The following is an 18,615-nucleotide window of genomic DNA, read 5'->3' on the forward strand; positions in this document are numbered from 1 at the left end:
GTACTAAGTGCTTGTGAGGGTATAATACAAGGTTAGCCGACACACTGCTTGCCAATAATGAACTCACAGTCTAGAGGGGGAGAGAGACATTAGCATGAATAAATAATTTATAATTTAAAGTTTTGTACATAAGTGCTGTGAGATTGACAGTGGGACAAATACCAAATACCTAGAGGTCAAAGTTCCAAGTGTGTAAATGACGAAGGGAGAGGGAGATGGGGAAAAGAGAGCTTAATTGGGGAAGGTATCTGGATCAGACCTTTCATCCAAAACAGAGGCAAACATTGGTGGACAAGGGATTAATTTTATGAATCAATCTAGATGGGACAGCAACCCTCAGCAGTTGTGTACTTTATTCCTATTATCAGACTTTATGTAGGAATGTATGCAGATATATTCCACATTTTCTTGTATACCTATTGATACTTTTACTGGTACATCCAATTATCTATGCAACTGTTGGTTTTTTTCATGCATTTGTACTACTGGCTGCTTTATCCTTCTTTTTCCTTCTTCCTTTTTTCCCCCAAGATTGTAAATACTTTTAATCTTTCTAATTCTCCCATTGGCTTGTGTGGTCCCCGATGACAGGGGACATGTGTGACTTTTTTTTTTATCAATTCCATAATTTTAGTACTATATTTTGATGGACACCCAGTAAATACAATTGATCAGTTGATTGAGAGAATATGAGACTAAGCATTGCCTTTTTAGGCCTTTTTGAGGTTAAGAAGACTGCATTGGTTCTATGGCTGGAGTGACAAGAAGTTAACCAGTTAATCAAGAAAACCAGGTAAAGAGCCAAGTTCTCTTTTCCCATAATCCCATTCAGATTAACAGGTACACAGAGCAGCAGCTGCTGGTGCATGTCTGTGGTCATGAGGCAGATATGTGTATCTCTAAAAGTGTATGTGACTGTATCGTTGTGTCTATGTAGGTGTGTGGCCATGTGTTAGTATATCTGTTTATTTATGAGTCCCTGTAATGTATGCATTTTCAAGTAGTAGAGGAACCTGCTTCCCTGCCTGCTTTTCCCATGCCAAAGGCTTATGGAATCTTTTAGCAAATTCTCCTGTTCATGACATGTAAACAGAAAATGGAGATCAACCTTCTGCTTCTCCTCTCTTGCCCTGCCAGATCCCCTCCAGATTCCCACTTCTGATCCTAGCAGTGAGCTGAAGCTCAGAAGAAAGAAGAATAAGCTTTGCAGAAAAGTGGGGAGAAAAAAGGTCAGTTTCCTTCACTTTCCCTCACGACCCTGAGAGGCTAAGATCAGAGTATGTGTCAAGGTTTATCCCCAACGGAACCAGGCAGAAACAGCAGGTGGGGAGGGGGGGAAATCATGGAGTGACATTTTTTAGACAGATCCTTCTCATGACAATAATAAAATAATGGTATTTGATAAGCACATATTATGTGTCAAGCCCTGTTCAAAACACTGAGGTAGATACAAGATAATCAGATTGGACACAGTCCTTATCACATATGGAGCCCAAAGTCTTAATTCCCATTGTACAGATGTGGTAACTGAGGCACAGAGAAGGCTAGTGACTAGACCAAGGTCACACAGCAGACAAGTGGTGAAGCCAGAATTACAACCCAGGTCCTCTCTTAGCACAACGACTCCCTACTTACTGCATCCTTCCCTCTTAACCCTCACCCTCAGGTGGGCTCAACCATCCTTTGTCCTCCAGATCCTCCCCAGAGCAGCCTTCATGTCCTTGTTCCTTAGGCCGTAGATGACAGGGTTCAGGGTTAGCGGCACCATGGTGTAGAACCTGGACACGAACAGATCCAGAAGGGAGTGGGACCCTGATGGTGACTTGAGATATTCAAACGTCCCAGTAGAGAGGAATAAGGTCACAACAGCGAGGTGAGAAAGGCAGGGGGAGAAAGCTTTGGACTGACCTTTTGCAGAGGGGATCCTCAGCACAGTGGAGAAACTGTGGGTGTAAGAATAAATGATCAGAAGGAAGCACAAGATAGCCAGAGAGGAAATTAAACAAATGATCCCCACTTCTTCGGAGATCTCATTCGAGCAGGTGAGTCTCAGCACCTGGGGAATGTAACAGAAGAATTGGTAGATCACACTGGGCCCACAGAAGGACAAGGAGAAAGTATTGGAAACATGGAGGATTGTGGCAAAGCCCCCCACTGAGCCAAGAAGGGGAGGCCATCTTCACATAGGCCCCTCTGCTCATGATGACCTCCCTCATAGTGCAGGGGATGGCAGATGGCCACATAGCAGTCATAGGACATCACTGTGAGGATGGCTACTTCTGAACAGCCAAAAAACTACGAAGGACTTGAAAACAACACTCCAAGAAAGAAATAGCCTTCCTGTGTGTCAGGTTATTGAAGGTGGACTTGGGTACAGTAGTGGAGATGACGCAGAGATCTAGGAATGACAAATTATTGAGGAAGAAGTACATGGGGGTATGGAAGCACCGGTCCAGAGTGATGACGGTGATGATGAAATTTCCCACCAGTGCCATAAGATACATTAGAAGGAACATTGTGGCATGGACAAGTTGCAAATCATGCTCATCAGAGAAACCCATGAGGAGGAATTCAATCACTGATGTGTGATTGGCCATTTCTGCATTGAAGATGTGAAGGTTTGTCTAAGATGAGGAGAAGAGGGGAGGTAAGCATTGCCTATAACTCCCCTCTCTTGTGCTAGAAAATGCCTCCTTCATCTTTCTCTGAGGAAATCCCCCATCACTCACCCTGCTAGATATGAGGAGGATACTCAACATTACACAACCCCATCAGCCCATAGAATGTTTGCTTACATTCACAGGGCCTTCCCTGTTGGACAACAACATCCCTCACCCAATGGGTACAACTTCTGGAAGGAGATCCATCAACCACCTAACAGGAGAAGCTCCCGTGCTTCAAAGCCACCCTACAGCATTCCTGACAAGTGCCAAATTAAGTAATTCTGGGCTCTAGGGTGCTACAACCCAGTTTCTTGCCTCATAGGCCATTGGATCTAGGGGGAAAAAAAGCTTGGGACTGGAAGTTAGTTGACCTGGCTTCTTTCTTTATAGGCAAGAACATATCCTTTTTCCTTTACCAGAACAGGTGGATCGGGGTCCTTCTCCTGGTGGCTGGATCTTTCAGGGAGGTTCTCTTGGCTTTCTATCAGTGCCTGAATGAATCAGTCACTGAATTAGTCAATACATCAACGGTATTAAGTGAATGCTTACTGTGTGCAGATTGTATACTAAGCACTTGGGAGAATCCGATAAAATAGAATTAGTAGAAATGATCCCTGCCCTCAAGGTTTTTACACACAACGTGGGGAAGGCAGATAATAAAACAAATTACAGATAGGGTAAGCACCAGTGTATAAGGATTTGTGCATAACTTCTGTGGGGTTAGGGCTGGGGTAAGTATCGAGGTGCTTAAAAGAGATGTGAAGAAAAGGATCAAAGTGTTTAAGGAATACAGACCCAAGTACATAGGCAATGCAGAATGGAAAACAAGTAGTAGGGAAAATGAGGGGTTAGTCAGGGAAAGTCTCTTGGAGGAGGTGTGATTTTAGTAAGACCTTGAAGATGGCCAGAATGATGGTCTGAGGCACTGGAATGAGGAGGGAATTCCAGGACAGAAGGGAAGGAGAAAGAGGTGGTCGGTGAGGTCTAGCCCCGCTCCAGTCTATTCTTCACTCCGCTGCCCGGCTCATCTTCCTGCAGAAACACTATGGGCATGTCACTCCCCTTCTTAAAAACCTCCAGTTTTAAGCTTATCAAAACAAAAACTTCTCACTCTAGGCTTCAAGGCTCTCCATCACCTTGCCCCTTCCTACCTCTCTTCCCTTCTCTCTTTCAACCCCCACCCCGCACACTCTGCTCCTCTGCCCCCATCTCCTCACCGTCCCTTGGTCTCGCCTATCCTGCCGTCGACCCCTGGGCCACGTCCTCCCGCAGTCCTGGAATGCCCTCCCTCCTCATCTCCGACAAACTAATTCTCTTCCCCTCTTCAAATCCCTACTTAAAGCTCACCTCCTCCAAGAGGCCTTCCCAGACTGAGCTCCCCCCTTTTCCCTCTGCTCCGTCCAACCCTCCTTCACCTCTCCACAGCTAAACCCTCTTCTCCCCCCTTTCCCTCTGCTCCTCCCCCTCTCCCATCCCATCTCCTCAACACTGTACTCCTCCACCCAACTGTATATATCTTCATCACCCTATTTATTTTGTTTAATGAGATGTACATCAGCCTGATTCTATTTATTTGCCATTGTTTTAATGAGATGTTCTTCCCCTTGACTCTATTTATTGCCATTGTTCTTGTCTGCCTGTCTCCCCCGATTAGATTGTAAGCCTGTCAAAGGGCAGGGACTGTCTCTATCTGTGGCCGATTTGTACATTCCAAGTGCTTAGTACAGTGCTCTGCACATAGTAAGCACTCAATAAATACTATTGAATGAATGAATGAGTAAGATGAGGTTAAGAAATAGTGAGTAGCTTGACACTGGAGGAGTGATATGTGCTGGCTAGATTGTAATTTGAAATTAACTTAGGTTAGGTAGGAAGGGGAGAGTTGATTGAATGCCTTAAATCCAATGGTGCGGAGCCTCTGTCCAGTGCAGAAATGGATGAGTAACCACTGGAGCATTTTGAGGAGTTGGGAGAGATGGACTGAACTTTTTTGAGAAAAATAATCTCGGGAAAAGAACCGAAGTACGGACTGAAGAGAAGGAGGTCAGCAAGGAAGCTGATGTAATAGTCGAAGTGGGATATAAGTGCTTGAATTAGTGTGGTACCAGTATGGATGGAGAGGATTTTAAGAAAATGGGCCCTCTCTTTCACTGGAATTTTCTTATGGTCCCAGGCAATGCTTCCTTTCCCCAGTTGTTGGCAGTAGCGGGACTGGGTAAATTGTGCTGACCCTCAGTAGTTTTAGCTCACAGGAGAAAGTCATGAGCATTCATTACTTTATTGCTCTCTGAATAAAAGAACAGTGTATTTTTGTGTACACGCAACACACATACACACACAAATAGACACAGACACACACAAATCCTCCATCTAAGTAGTCTAACTTGTATAAATGTAAAACATTAATTCTGCCTACCATAAGGCCATGAGAGGAGGGAGAAGGTTGGAGACACAAAAAGTGACAGATTTCAAAGCTGCACTGACTTGCCAGATAATGCCCAGGTTGTGCTATCATTCAAAGATGATGCTACTGATGAGGGTGAGGCTGCACCTTGAGTATGAGTGTCTTTGAGAAAGGGTCACTTGCACATAGTATCCATGAAAAGACAGTACCTTTTTTCTTTACCTTTGCCTATTGCTCACAGATCAGTGGATAAGAGGGGAAGGCATATTCTATTTCTAGTAGTACATGGTCTCTGTTTTGGTTTGGAGTAAGATGATGGTTTGTGAAGAGATATATACATTCCCTTGCCCAATTCCTATGTTACCCAGGGGTTGTACTGTGATGTGGCTGGTAGAATGTGTGCACCCTGTAGTCATAGAGCAGAGTATCTCTGAGACCTCTGCAGCAGCAGACACCACTATACCTTACTCATTTGATTGGTCAAGATTGAGTGTAATTCTTTTTTCAGTTTAGTAAGGGGCATGGGTTTGGAGATTTTCCACAAACTTTAGCATTCTTCTTTAACATCAGCTAAATGTCCTTTCTAAGTTGCTTTGTCTTAAAACAAACAGGAAAATGACAGTAGTGTCAAAGACGATTCAGTTGAATTTGTCATCAGAGCGGTCTTTTTAGGTAAATTTCCTCTTCTTCCAGTTCTCAACTTGGAAAGACTATTCTTCAAAAGAAACATTAAATCCAAGGCTCTCTCTTCTCATCTTCTGGCCATTCTGTGATGGGTAGATTTGTTATCCTCCAAAGACACTGTACAGGAACCAGGGTGTACCAGTGCACGGAAGCTTTTGTAAGCTCCTTGAGGGAAAAGATCATGCCTACCAACTCTACTGAATTGTACTCTACCAAGTACTAAGTACAGTGCTCAACATACTAAGTAAGCTCCAAATAAATGCCACTGATGTGACACATCCACCATTCTGCAATCTCCCCAATTTCCAAACTGTATGAAGGATGTGGTGGTCTGGGCTACTCCAGCCTCTCTCCAACTCCTCTCTTTCCTTCCCCTCTTCTCGACCACACTTATTTATTGCTTGTGTTATTAAGTTGCAACTCCTGGAAGACACTGATGGAGTCGAATGTTTCTGCTGTACTTTTTCAAAAAATGAGCATGGTCCTTTACAGTCAGTACATATTAATTTAATACCACGAATGGTGAAGTCTTTGAAAGTGCCTCATACACAATTGACTGTTTCAAGCTTAGTAAACCAAAACAGGTCCTTCCCTCTAGACTGTAAGCTCTCTAGGCTGTACTCTCATTGTGGGCAGGGAATGTGTCTGTTTATGTTATATTGTACTCTCCCAAGCACTTAGTACAGTGCTCTGCACACAGTAAATGCTCAATAAATAAGATTGACTGACAATTTACTGACTGGCTGAGGATCTTAGACAAAATCTGCCATGCATTTTATACTCACAGAACTGTTTTTCTCTATTGGCTCAAAAGTGTTTCTAGATGGAAACCACCAGAGTTCACATCCTCCACCACCTGGCCTCCATGTCAGCCCACACTGAAACATTCCAGCCATACCAAAGCACACTCTGTTTTTTTAATAAATCCCCAGAGAATAGACACTAGACCCTTTTTTTGACACTGCTTCTGGAGGTTATCCAGATACTACCAGGTACTTGTCCCTTTCTTCTAGCTCACTCACACCCCTCATAATGCAGTTTCAGCTCATTTTTCCTTTTGCTACATGTTGTAGGGGTAGAGAAGCACTTGTTCCCATTCTCAATTTCATCATCTTCCCTATATCCATAAAGTTATTTGAGCAATCCCTTAGCCTTCTTACCTGGCTAAAGAGAAACTTTTTTCCTTGGTTTTGGAGATCAGCTGAGTTCGGCCCAGGTAGTTTGTGTGGATCCCAATGATTGGAAACACATCCCCATGTCTACACCATTGCATTATGGGAAATATTTGAGCCCTGCAAAAACTCCAGGAACAACGACCTTTGTACTTTCTGATAGAGGGGAGTCCTATGTCTAACAATTTACCTATCTGATTAGCTGCGTCTGACCATCTATTAGTCTGCCTGCTTATATGTTGCCTATTTCTCTATTTGTTCATCCATTTTGTTCGCTCTCTCTCTCTCTCTCTCTCTCTCTCTCTCTATCAGTTGATCTCCTCAGGAAGAGGACCATTGTTTGCCTCAGAATTCAGAACCGATCATGGATAAGAGAGTTGCGGATTCTGACCTATGGTTTTCCCATAGTTTTGAGCTCTGTCTCATGAAACTATACACGCCACTCTCCCCTGTCTAACCCCTCGATGTCAGGACCCACCAACAGTATTCTACCTCCCCAAAACTGAAATGGCAGCTTGGGCCAGTAGAAAGTCCATGGATTTGAAAATCAGGAGACTCCACCAATGATTGCCAGTTTCTGTCTGCATGAAGCAGAAAATCTTTGGCAAAGATTTAAAGGAATAGAGTAAGTTATCTCTCTCTCTCCTACTTCTGCATTCTCTTCCCTAGCTTTCAGTGTTCATTCTTCTTAATCTTTCCTACAAAATTTGCCTCTTTCTTGTGTCTCCAGCTAAGCTCTTGTTCATAGCCTCCCTCCTGCCTGGAAATTCCTCCTTCTTACTAACAGATTGATCTCCCCATCTTTAAATCACCTTTGAAATCACACCAACCTCAGAAGGCTTTCCCTAGTGAATTTCTCCTCTCTCCACTTTATATTCCCCAGCTGATATTTCAGTGCTTCTTTGCCCCCTATGCAATCTCAACCAATTGGAGCCTTTGTAGGCATACATATTCATGCTCATTTACTTCCTCCTAGCCATAATTTATTTTAATGTGGTTTTCTGTGTTATATTCTAAGATCCTTAAGGGCAGAATTCATGTCTATTCTAGTTTGTTCTTCTAAGGATTTTGTTCAGTGAGCTACCCACAGCAGGTGCTCAATAAATACAATTGATTGAGAAGGCCTGGATTATCCTCCTAAATCGGTCACCTACTTGCTGCATGACATCAGGTAAGTCATTAGACTTCCCTGTGACTAAATTTCCTTATCTATGAAATAAGGATAGCGAGGCTTACTGGAAAGAGCCCGGGCTTGGGAGTCAGAGGTTTTGGATTTGTATCCCGACTCTGCCCCTTGTCAGCTGTGTGACTGTGGGCAAGTCACTGCATTTCTCTGTGCCTCAGTTCCCTCATCTGTAAAATGGGGGTGAAGACTGTGAGCCTCACGTGGGACAACCTCATTCCCCTGTATCTACCCCAGCGCTTAGAACGGTGCTCTGTACATACTAAGTGCTTAACAAATGCCAACATTATTATTATCTACCTCACAGTCTCATCCAGAGTATATAAATGAGATGAGTACTGTAAGAAGATTTTGAAAAAATAAAGTCTTTTCTTATTCAAAATGTTGTCTTATTTGTAGTCAGCAATATAGATGAGCAGGATATTTCAAAGAATGCAAGAACTACAGCATGAGCACCTTTCAGAGGAGATCCAGACCTAACCATCTGCCTGTCTTCCACTGGATTTTGAGTAATCAAGCTCTCTATAACTGTATATATCTTCATCACCCTATTTATTTTGTTTAATGAGATGTACATCACCCTGATTCTATTTATTTGCCATTGTTTTAATGAGATGTTCTTCCCCTTGACTCTATTTATTGCCATTGTTCTTGTCTGCCTGTCTCCCCCGATTAGACTGTAAGCCTGTCAAAGGGCAGGGACTGTCTCTATCTGTGGCCGATTTGTACATTCCAAGTGCTTAGTACAACCTTGCTATTTTTACAACTCAGTACCTTTCAACACACAAACCCCTGGATCTGACCCCACACAACCTCAGAATAATGGAGGAATCCACACCTAGACACAGGAGACCAGGGAAACAGGAGTCTGGTTTGAAATCGCATTTCTGGCTGTTTCATTTCTTTCAAATGAAAGCTTTGGTCAGGGTTGGAACTAGAGCCCTTTGCTCCCCTTTGTATTCATAAGGCTCCATTTTCCCTTTGTGATAGAGACACAGCATGGACAGATGGAAAGTTTGGAATTAAGAGTCAGGAGACAGTTGATTTAATCCCACTAGCCTACTGGATGACTTCGGGCAAGTCACTTAATGTCTATGTGCCTCAGTTTCTTCATTCTTTCAGTGTGAATAAGAGAGTGACATTCCCTATTTCCTAGATTGTGGATTAGGGCCTTTGTCTGATTTGTTTATCTTATATCTACCCAACTATTTGGAAGACAGTAAGTGTTTAAATACCATAATTATAACATAAAACTAGATAGCTCACAGGTCCAGTGTCTGGGAGGCCTTGCCCTCCTTTCCTGCCAGTAATGAAATGATCTGAGGTGCCTGAAAGTTGCCACCACCAGCCCAAACTGTGGACTTCTCCAGTGCCAGAATCAGGCTTAGCTGATACTCTGGGATCTGCATTCAAGAGGCCTCTTTCCATCCTCTCTCAACCACCCCCAAGTGCTCTGAATGCCCTGGGATCTTGCCATAGAGTCCTAAAGAGTGGAGGTCTGTGGAATCTAACAATAGAAATGAGGCACTCCATACCCCTTTTTGAGAAGGGGAAAGCTGCTCAGGGCTGAAGCAAGTGACGAAACCAAGACAAACCCAAATCACTTCCCCATGGGACCTTGGGGTTCAATTCAAACTGTCTCCACTCTCTCCCTATTCCTGAGGTCTAATCAGACATCTCCTGGGGAGGTTTGTGCCTGCTCCTCTGAGCAGCAATACTTAGGAATATGAGGAAGGAAAAGAAAAACAGGACCTTTGTTCCTGCTTGGCCAAAATGGTCTCTTGCGTCATTCCTTCCTTCTGCCTCCTTGATAATGTGTCAATTACCAGTGATGGTATTTACTACTTCTGTTGTATTACACTTTCTCAAGTGCTTATTACAAAGCTCTGAACACAGTACCACTCAATAAATACCATTGATTGGTTAATTGATTGAGTAAAAGATATACTGTCAGTCCATTCTCACAGCTATATTTGGGATAAAAAGAGGCAGCTTCATCACTACTTGGAGATACATAAACTTGTTGGTCTTTTTGGGGGGTAGCGGCTTTCTCAGAATCAAGAAAAACTTTAGACTGTGATTTCCATATGGGACAGGGATTGGGTCTGACCTGATTATCTGATCCCAACTTTTATTACAATGCTTGCATATAGCAAGCAATTAACAAATACCAGAATTATTATTACAGAGTATGAAACCCACAAGATTTCTCTCACTTGGAGTGCTCTAATACAGAACTCCTTTAGCTCACACACTTAGTGTTATAGCAATGCTGGGCCCAAGTCTCCAGCTGGTATGTTCAGGGTGAAGAGTAGAGAGAAGCAGAGAGAAGAGAAGGTTTCTCTTTCTCTTTTGACTTTTCCTCACCCTTCTCATCCTCTCTTCCTTGTTTTACCTCCTCCTTTTCTTCCATTTGTTCTTTGGCAAGGGGGGTCTAACAAAGGCAGCATGCATACAAGTTCAAAAGGCGAGGAAAAGGGATTCTGGAGAACATCAATCAATAAAACTATAAATCATATTTATTGAGCATCTATTGAGTGCTAGTGTGTATACTAAATGGTTGCAGAGTACAACAGAAGAAAATACACATTACCTGGCCTCAAGGATAGTACATTCTAATCAGGGAATCACCCAAAATTAATTTATTAAAGATTGGGAACAGGAGGAAGCAGAAGGGTGTAACAGTAAGTGGTACATCTATATCAAGAATAAAATAAAAATAAATATTCAATAAAAATTGACATGAGAATATCAGCGCTGAGGGAACAAATAAAAATGTACATGGGTAATGGTGGATGTTTAGGTGGCACATTGAGAAGTTTGTGAATTAATCAATAAAGCCATGATTTCAGGAGATGGGTTTTACTTTGATGATAAGGAGAGCTCTGTTCTGCCAGATTGAGAGGTAGAAGAAGAATTTAAGAGAGGAGGAAATAGTAAGACTAGTGGAAAGAACATGTTCCTGCATGTCAGAACAACCTGCATTCTAATACCAGCTCTGCTACGCATCTGTTATGTGAACTTGGGCATGCCATTTAACTTCTCTGTGCCTCAGTTTCCTCATTTGTAAAATGGGGATTAAGACTGTGAGCCCCATGTGGGACATGGTTTGTGTCTAATTGATTAGCTTGTACTTACCCAGCACTTAGTATTCATTCATTATTCATTCAATGGAATTTATTGAGCGCTTACTATGTGCAGAGCACTGTACTAAGCACTTGGATTATACAACTCGGCAACAGATAGAGACAATCCCTGCCCAATGACAGGCTTACAGTCTAATCGAGGGAGATGGACAAAAACAAGACAACATAATCATGATAAATAGAATCAAGGGGATGTACACTTCATTAACAAAATGAATAGGGTAATAAAAATATATACAAATGATCACAGTGCTGAGGGAAGGGGAAGGGAGGGGGGAGGAGCACAGGGAAATGGGGGAAAGGAGGCTTAGCTGAGGGGAGGTGAAGAGGGAATGGGGAAGGGAGCAGAGGGCGGAGGGGGAGCAGAGAGGGAGCAGAGGGAGCAAAGGGAAAAGGGGAAGCTCAGTCTCAGAAGGCCTCTTGGAGGAGGTGATCTCAGTAGGGCTTTGAAGTGGGGAAGAGAGTTATTTTGGCGGAGGTGAGGAGGGAGGGCATTCCAGGACAGTGGTAGGATGTGGGCCAGAGGTCGACGCAGGGATAAGAGTGAACGGGGGATGGTGAGGAGGTGAGTGGCAGAGGAGCGGAGCGTGCAGGGTAAGCAATAGAAAGGAGGTGAGGTAGGAAGGAGCAAGGTGATGGAGAGTCTTGAAGCCCAGAGTGAGAAGTTTTTGTTTCATGTGGAGGCTGATGGGCAACCACTGGAGGTTTTCAAGGAGGGGAGTGACATGCCCAGAGCGTTTCTGCAGGAAAATGATCCTGGCAGCAGAATGAAGAATAGACTGGAGTGGGGAGAGAGAAGAGAAAGGGGGGTCAGAGAGAAGGTTGACACAGTAATCCAGCCAGATATTATGAGAGCTTGTACCAGTAAGATAGCCGTTTGAATGGAGAGGAAAGGGCAGATCTTGGCAGTATTGTAAAGGCGAGACCAGCAGGCATTGGTGACGGATTGGACGTGTGGGGTGAATGAGAGACCAGTGTCAAGGATGACACCAAGGTTGCAGGCTTGTGGGACGGGAAGGATGGTTGTACCATCTACAGTGACAGGGAAGCCAGGGAGAGGACAGGGTTTGGGAGGGGAGATAAGAGCTCAGTTTTGGACATGTTGAGTTTTAGGTGGTGGGCAGACATCCAGGTGAAGACATGCCGGAGGCAGGAGGAGATATGAGCCTGAAGGGAGGGGGAGAGAATGGGGGAGGAAATGTAGATTTGGGTGTCATCTGCATAGAGATGATAGTTGAAGCTGTGGGAGTGAATGAGTTCACCAAGGGAGTGGGTGTAGATGGAGAACAGAAGAGGGCCACGAACTGACCCTTGAGGAACCCCTACAGTTGGAGGATGGGAGGGGGAGAAGTAGCCCGCAAAGGAGACCGAGAAAGAACGGCCAGAAAGATGAGAGGAGAACCAGGAGAGGACGGAGTCCGTGAAGCCAAGGTGAGATAAGGTGTGGAGGAGAAGGGGATGGTCGACAGTGTAAAAGGCAGCTGAGAGGTTGAGAAGGATTAGGATAGAGTAGGAACCTTTGGATTTGGCAAGAAGGAGGCCATGGGTGACCTTTGAGAGAGCAGTCTCAGTAGAGTGGAGGAGATGGAAGCCAGATTGGAGGGGGTGCAGGAGAGAGTTGGAGTTGGGGAATTCAAGGCAGCTAGTGTAGATGACTTATTTTAGGAGTTTGGAAAGGAGGAGTAGGAGGAAATAGGGCGATAACTGGAAGGGGAAGTGGGATCGAGAGAGGGTTTTTTTAGGATGGGGGAGACATGGGCATGTTTTAAGGCAGAGGGGAAGAAGCCATTGGAGAGTGAGTGGTTGAAGATAGAAGTTCAGGAGAGGAGGATGGAAGGGGTGATGGTTTTTATAAGGTGAGCGGGAATGGGGGCCGAAGGACAGGTGGAGTGGGGTGGCACTTGTGAGGAGGGAAGAGGTCTCCTCTGAGGATACTGCAGGGAAGGATGGGAAAGTAGGGGAGAGGGTTGGGGGAGGGCACACAGAAGCGGGGGTGACTTTGGGGAGCTCAGACCTGATTGTGTTAATTTTCGTGATGAAGTAGGTGGCCAGATCGTTGAGGATGAGGGATGGGGGATGGGGAGGAACAGGGGACCTGTGGAAAGAATTGAAAGTCCAGAACAATTGGCGGCGGTGATGGGCATGGGCGTCAATGAGGGAAGAAAAGTAGTTTTGCCTGGCGGAGCAGAGGGCAGAGTTAAGGCAGGAAAGGATAAATTTCAAATCGCTTGGTGCTTGGATCTTCGCCAGCAGCGCTCAGCAGCTCGAGCATAAGAGCAAAGGAGGCGGACAGAGGCAGAGACCCAGGTGAGATGAGATGAGTAGAAAGGGTGGAGTTGAGAGTGGTAACCTGATTATCGAGAGTGGGAAGAGAGGATAGGGAGGCAAGGTGGAGAGAGGTGCTTTTGGAGAGAAAGATGAGATCAAGAGAGCGGAGGTCTACGTGGAGGAGTAATACAGATTTGCAGGGGGAGAGAGTGTGAGAGAGAAGGCAGGTGAGAAGGTTATGGTCCGAGAGAGTGATTTCAGAGTTGGTGAGGGAGGAGATAGTGCAGCGGTAGGAGATGACGAGATCCATGGTGTGACCAAGTTGGTGAGTGGGCGAGATGTGGTGGAGCAGGAAGTTGGCAGAATCTAGGAGCGATAGCAGGGGGGTGGGAGAGGAGTCACCGGAAGTACAATGCTCATCACATAGGACACATTTACCAAGAATATATTAAAAAAAAAAGAGGAATAGGATGAGAGAGAGCAAACAATGTGAACCTGCTCCAAAGGACTTGGACCACCCCAGTTTCCAGTCCTTCAGCCTCTCACCTCTGCCCAGGGACTCAAGGTGAAAATGGGAGGAGTGATCTCCCAACTGCCTGTCTCTCCCCACTGAAGTCTTTACTTGACTCTGCAGCTCAGATTACCTTTCTACAGAAACACTCTGGTCATGTCACCCCACTTCTCAGAAATTGTCAGTGGTTGCCTATCAACTTTTATATCAAGCAAAAGTTTCTCACTATTTGCTTCAAAGCTCTCCATCATCTTGTCCCCTCCTACCTCACCTCCCTTCTCTCCTTCTACAGCCCAGCTAGCACACTCTGCTCCTCTGCTGCTAACCTCCTCACTGTGCCTTGTTCCCACCTGTCCCGCCATCGACCCCTGGCCCAGGTCCTATCTCTGACCTGGAATGCCCTCCCTCCTCACATCTGCCAAACTAGCGCACTTCTCGCCTTCAAAGCCCTCCTAAAAGTTCACTTTCTCCAGGATGCCTTCCCAGACTGAGCCCCCCTTTTCTCTGCTCCTCCTCCCCTCCTCATCGCTCCAACTCCCTCCCTCTGCTCTACTCCCCTACCTATATCTACAATTCTATTTATTTATATTGATGCTATTTATGCCTGTCTACTTGTTCTACTTTGTTTTCTTGTCTGTCTCCCCCCCGCTTCTAGACTGTGATCCCATTGTTGAATAGGGATTGTCTCCCTCTGTTTCTAAAGTGTAATTTCCGAGTTCTTAGTACAGTGCTCTGCACACAGTAAGCACTCAATAAAAACGATTGAATGGATGGATGAATGAATGAATGAATAAAGTGGGGAGGTGCACATAGGGATGCCAAAGGTTTCAGGCATAAGAGAGAGAGATCAAAGTTATTTGGATATTTCAACAGTAATTCTCATATCCTGCTGCCAAATAGAAATTAAAGTTAAACCCAATCCTGGGTATGGCTGCTCCAGCTATTTTTTCCTATCTTGATGAACCCACCAGTGGCAGCTGGGCTAGGGCTGTGTTTCTGGAAAAGCTATAGAGTTCCATCCTCAGGGTGGATTGTCCGATCATAGTCGGGACATTGGTTCACTGTGGCTGCATTCTTCACAGCTATGCACCAGTGGAAAAGGCTACACCTCCTTGACTTTCCATAGGGAAGGTCTCACTAGAGTTGACTGGCTGTGACAAAAATTATTTTTGGTGAAACTGAGGTTGTTCCTCATCCCTCTTCCTCATCCCTCATCATCTCTCTCAACACAGTACACTCACTTTTTGATTGAATTCAGAGTGTACTCTCCTCTCCCTTTTCCCATTATGTCATTCCATCTTCACTTGAAACTTGAGTCACTGGCCAGCTGGAAGGCCCAAGGGAAAAAGGGTCCAACAGAGAGAAGAAGCAGGGGAATCTCTAGCAGAGTAGCAGAGTAGGAGGAAAAGCAGAGTGGCCTAGTGGGAAAAGCATAGGCCTGGGAGCCAGAGGACTTGGGTTCTAATTCTCACTCTCCCCCTTACCTGCTGGGGGACTTTGGACAAGTCACTTAACTTCTCTGTGAGTTTCCTCATCTGCAAAGTGGGGATTCAATACTTGTTATCCCTCCTATTTAGACTGTGAGCCCTGTGTGGATCCTGGTGGTCTTGTGTCTACCCCAGAACTTAGTACAGTGCTTGGCAAATGGTAAGCACCTAATACCACAATTATTATTATTAGTCGAGGCCTAACTTAGTGGAAATAAAATGGATCTGGGAATCAGAAGACCAGGGTTCTAATCTCAGATCTGTCCCTGGCCTGCTTGTTAACCTTGACAAATTATTTAATCTCCCTGTACCTTCTTTTCCTCGATAAAATGGGCATGATACACACTCACCTTGACTATTAGATTATGAGTTTTGTATGGTACAGGGATTGTGCTCGATCTAATTATTTTATATTTACCCCAGTACTTATTAGATAGTACGAACTCTTTAAATCACCATTACTATTTATTATTGAAGTTCAGAAGGCAAGAAATCTCCACTTTTTGAGAAAATAACTGTCTCCCCTTCATTCAATATCTTGGGGTGGGCTAAAGAGCTAAATCTCATTTATTCTAAGTGAAAATTTTCCCCTTAAGGCTTTCGCCAGGGCGGCCTTCATGTCTTTGTTCCTCAGGCTCTAGATAAGAGGATTCAGGGTTGGTGTAGAACACAGATTCACGGTGTAGAACACAGACACCAGCAGGTCCAGTCCAGATGGGGAGTTTGAGTGTGGCTTTACATTTTCAAAGGTGCTTGTGGAGAGGAACAAGGTCACAACAATGAGGTGGGACAGGAAGGTAAAGAAGGCTTTGGACCCACTCTCAGCAGAAGGCATCCTCAGCACAATGGAGAAGATGTGGATGTAAGTGTAAATAATTAGAATGAAAGCTGAGAAAGCCACCCAGGCTAGTAGAGTGATCACACCAGTTTCCCCAAGGATCTCATCCATGCAAGCAAGCCTTATTACTTGGGGGATGTCACAGAAGAACTGATAGATCACATTGGGGCCACAGAAAGGCAAAGAGAAGGTGCTGGACACATGGAGGATTGCTGCCAGGCTCCCACTGAACCAGGAGAGTGCCACCATCTGTACATAGACAGTTCAGTGCATGATGACTTCATAGCACAGGGGGCTGCAGATAGCAACATAGCGATCATAGGACATCACCTATGGCGATTTCAGAGCAAGCAAACAGATCCAGAAAAAGCACTTGAGCAGTACACTCCAGGAAGGAAATAGGTTTATCACTGGTCAGAGTTGAAAAGTGATTTGGGAACAGTGGTGTAAACATAGCAGAGATCTAGGAAAGACAGGTTCTTCAGGAAGAAGGTACATAGGGGTATGGAGGTGTTGGCTGAAGGTCATGACCATGATGATGAGGAGATTCCCTGTCAGGGCTGTGAGGCAGGTGGCCAGTAAAAGCAGAGCATGGATGAGCTGCAGTGCCCAGATGTCTGAAAACCCCATGAGAAGGAATTCATTCACTGTGGTGATGTTGGCCATTCCCTTGTGGAAGAGATGGAGGAATAAAAAAAAAAATATGAGTGGGAGAATGAAAGAACTTAACTCAATTCTATCCTTTGAACCTGGGAACACACATTCCCAGGAGAAAAAGAAGGAAATGACACCTTTCTTCCTGTCTCTATTCTCTTGCTGGGCCCTGTTCTCTTGACTCCAACAGACTCCAACTGATAATTTGACCAGTTTTGTACCACACATCTGAATTTCAGCTGGTCTGTCCTTGGTGCATATTTGGCATCAGACATCCTTATGTCTAGTATTATAATTTTCAGTACACCAACTTCCTCTGCTTCACCTTTTCCTCTGAATCCCTCAGAGTGGAACCTGCCCCTGTTAACTATTGCTTTCGGGAGGGGAGAGCAAGAAATTCAATCAGGTCCCCACTCTGCCCACCAGACACATTCTTATATTGAATGGATTCAGACGCCCTTTTGCAAAATGTTATGATGTCATAATACACACAACACTGTACACATCTTAGTGTTGAACTCTGAGTGACCTCCCCATGACGCCTTTTGAAACACCCTAGACCTCCCATGGAGCCTTTTCCTCCAGCAAAGAGCCCGCTGTTGGGTAGGGATTGTCTCTATCTGTTGCCAAATTGTATTTTCCAAGCACTTAATACAGTGCTCTGCATAGAGTAAGTGTTCAATAAATACGACTGACTGAATGAATGAATGAATTGATTGATTGATAATTTCCCAGGAACAGCAGATGCTTCCCTGTGATTTATCCTAAATGCAACCAGGTCTCATCCCATTCCCCAAGGGATGCTCAGGGCTTGCATTTCCATAGTTTTGGAAACCTCAGCCCATTTGCTATGCCACTGTCCCTCACTCTGTACAATCAGGTGGCTATCTGGAGCCTCCGCACTATAACCTGAACAGATAAACTTGCAGATGCCAACTAAAAGATCGACTAAAGGCATGTGTTCAGTTGGGGGTAGAGATAAGGTCCAAAGTTTTCCTATTTCTGCTCTCTCACGTTCAGCACGTTGTTCCCATTAAGTCCTAGATAGGAATTCACCTTTCATACAAATTTCCAGATCACAATTCTCCCTATCTTCAACCCATCACTAAAATCCCATCTCCAGGATCATTTCCCCAGTTAATTCTAAGCACCAAACTCTTAGCACTTTGCATTTTAAGTCTGGTCTCATTATGCAATAATAATAATAATGTTGGCATTTGTTAAGCATTTACTATGTGCAGAGCACTCTTCTAAGTGCTGGGGTAGATACAGGGTAATCAGGTTGTCCCACATGAGGCTCACAGTCTATCCCCATTTTACAGATGAGGTCACTGAGGCACAGAGAAGTTAAGTGACTTGCCCACAGTCACACAGCTGACAAGTGGCAGAGCATACATAGAATATGCGTGCATATATATATATATACATAGATACAGCTATAAACATGCCCTTGTCTCCCCTATCCTAAAAAATCCTCCCCTGAGCCCAGAGATCCCTCGAGGTATCACCCCATTTTCTTCTACCATTCCTCTCCAAACTCCTTAAGCAAGTTATCTACATGCTGGCTCTACTTCCTCTCCTCCAGTTCTCTCTGTGATCCCCTCC

At 44.6% G+C, this 18,615-nt stretch overlaps 1 protein-coding gene across 1 annotated transcript; it reads right to left on the reverse strand.

The window, feature by feature from the left end:
* Positions 1-1,672: 1,672 nt before the first annotated feature.
* On the reverse strand, positions 1,673-16,605 carry LOC100089986 (olfactory receptor 14A16-like). Its single transcript, XM_029070692.1, has 4 exons — positions 16,258-16,605; positions 3,080-3,154; positions 2,376-2,624; positions 1,673-2,056 (listed from the first exon to the last, which is right to left on the reverse strand). Exons 1-4 carry the CDS (start codon positions 16,603-16,605, stop codon positions 1,673-1,675), a joined length of 1,056 nt encoding a protein of 351 aa, XP_028926525.1.
* Positions 16,606-18,615: the final 2,010 nt, after the last annotated feature.

This window comes from Ornithorhynchus anatinus, chromosome 8 (genome assembly GCF_004115215.2).
Source record: "Ornithorhynchus anatinus isolate Pmale09 chromosome 8, mOrnAna1.pri.v4, whole genome shotgun sequence".
Taxonomy (NCBI): Eukaryota; Metazoa; Chordata; class Mammalia; order Monotremata; family Ornithorhynchidae; genus Ornithorhynchus; species Ornithorhynchus anatinus.

What these genes read in the sequence shown, in the direction of transcription:
- LOC100089986 (XM_029070692.1), bottom strand. Translation starts at nt 16,605, where the DNA reads ATGGTGGCACTCTCCTGGTTCAGTGGGAGCCTGGCAGCAATCCTCCAT. An exon ending in ACCCCGATCCACCTGTTCTG is followed by an intron (nt 2,625 to 3,079) that starts GTAAAGGAAAAA and finishes TCCTCATCTTAG; the next exon opens with ACAAACCTTCACATCTTCAA. An exon ending in TCTGCGTCATCTCCACTACT is followed by an intron (nt 2,057 to 2,375) that starts GTACCCAAGTCC and finishes TACATTCCCCAG; the next exon opens with GTGCTGAGACTCACCTGCTC.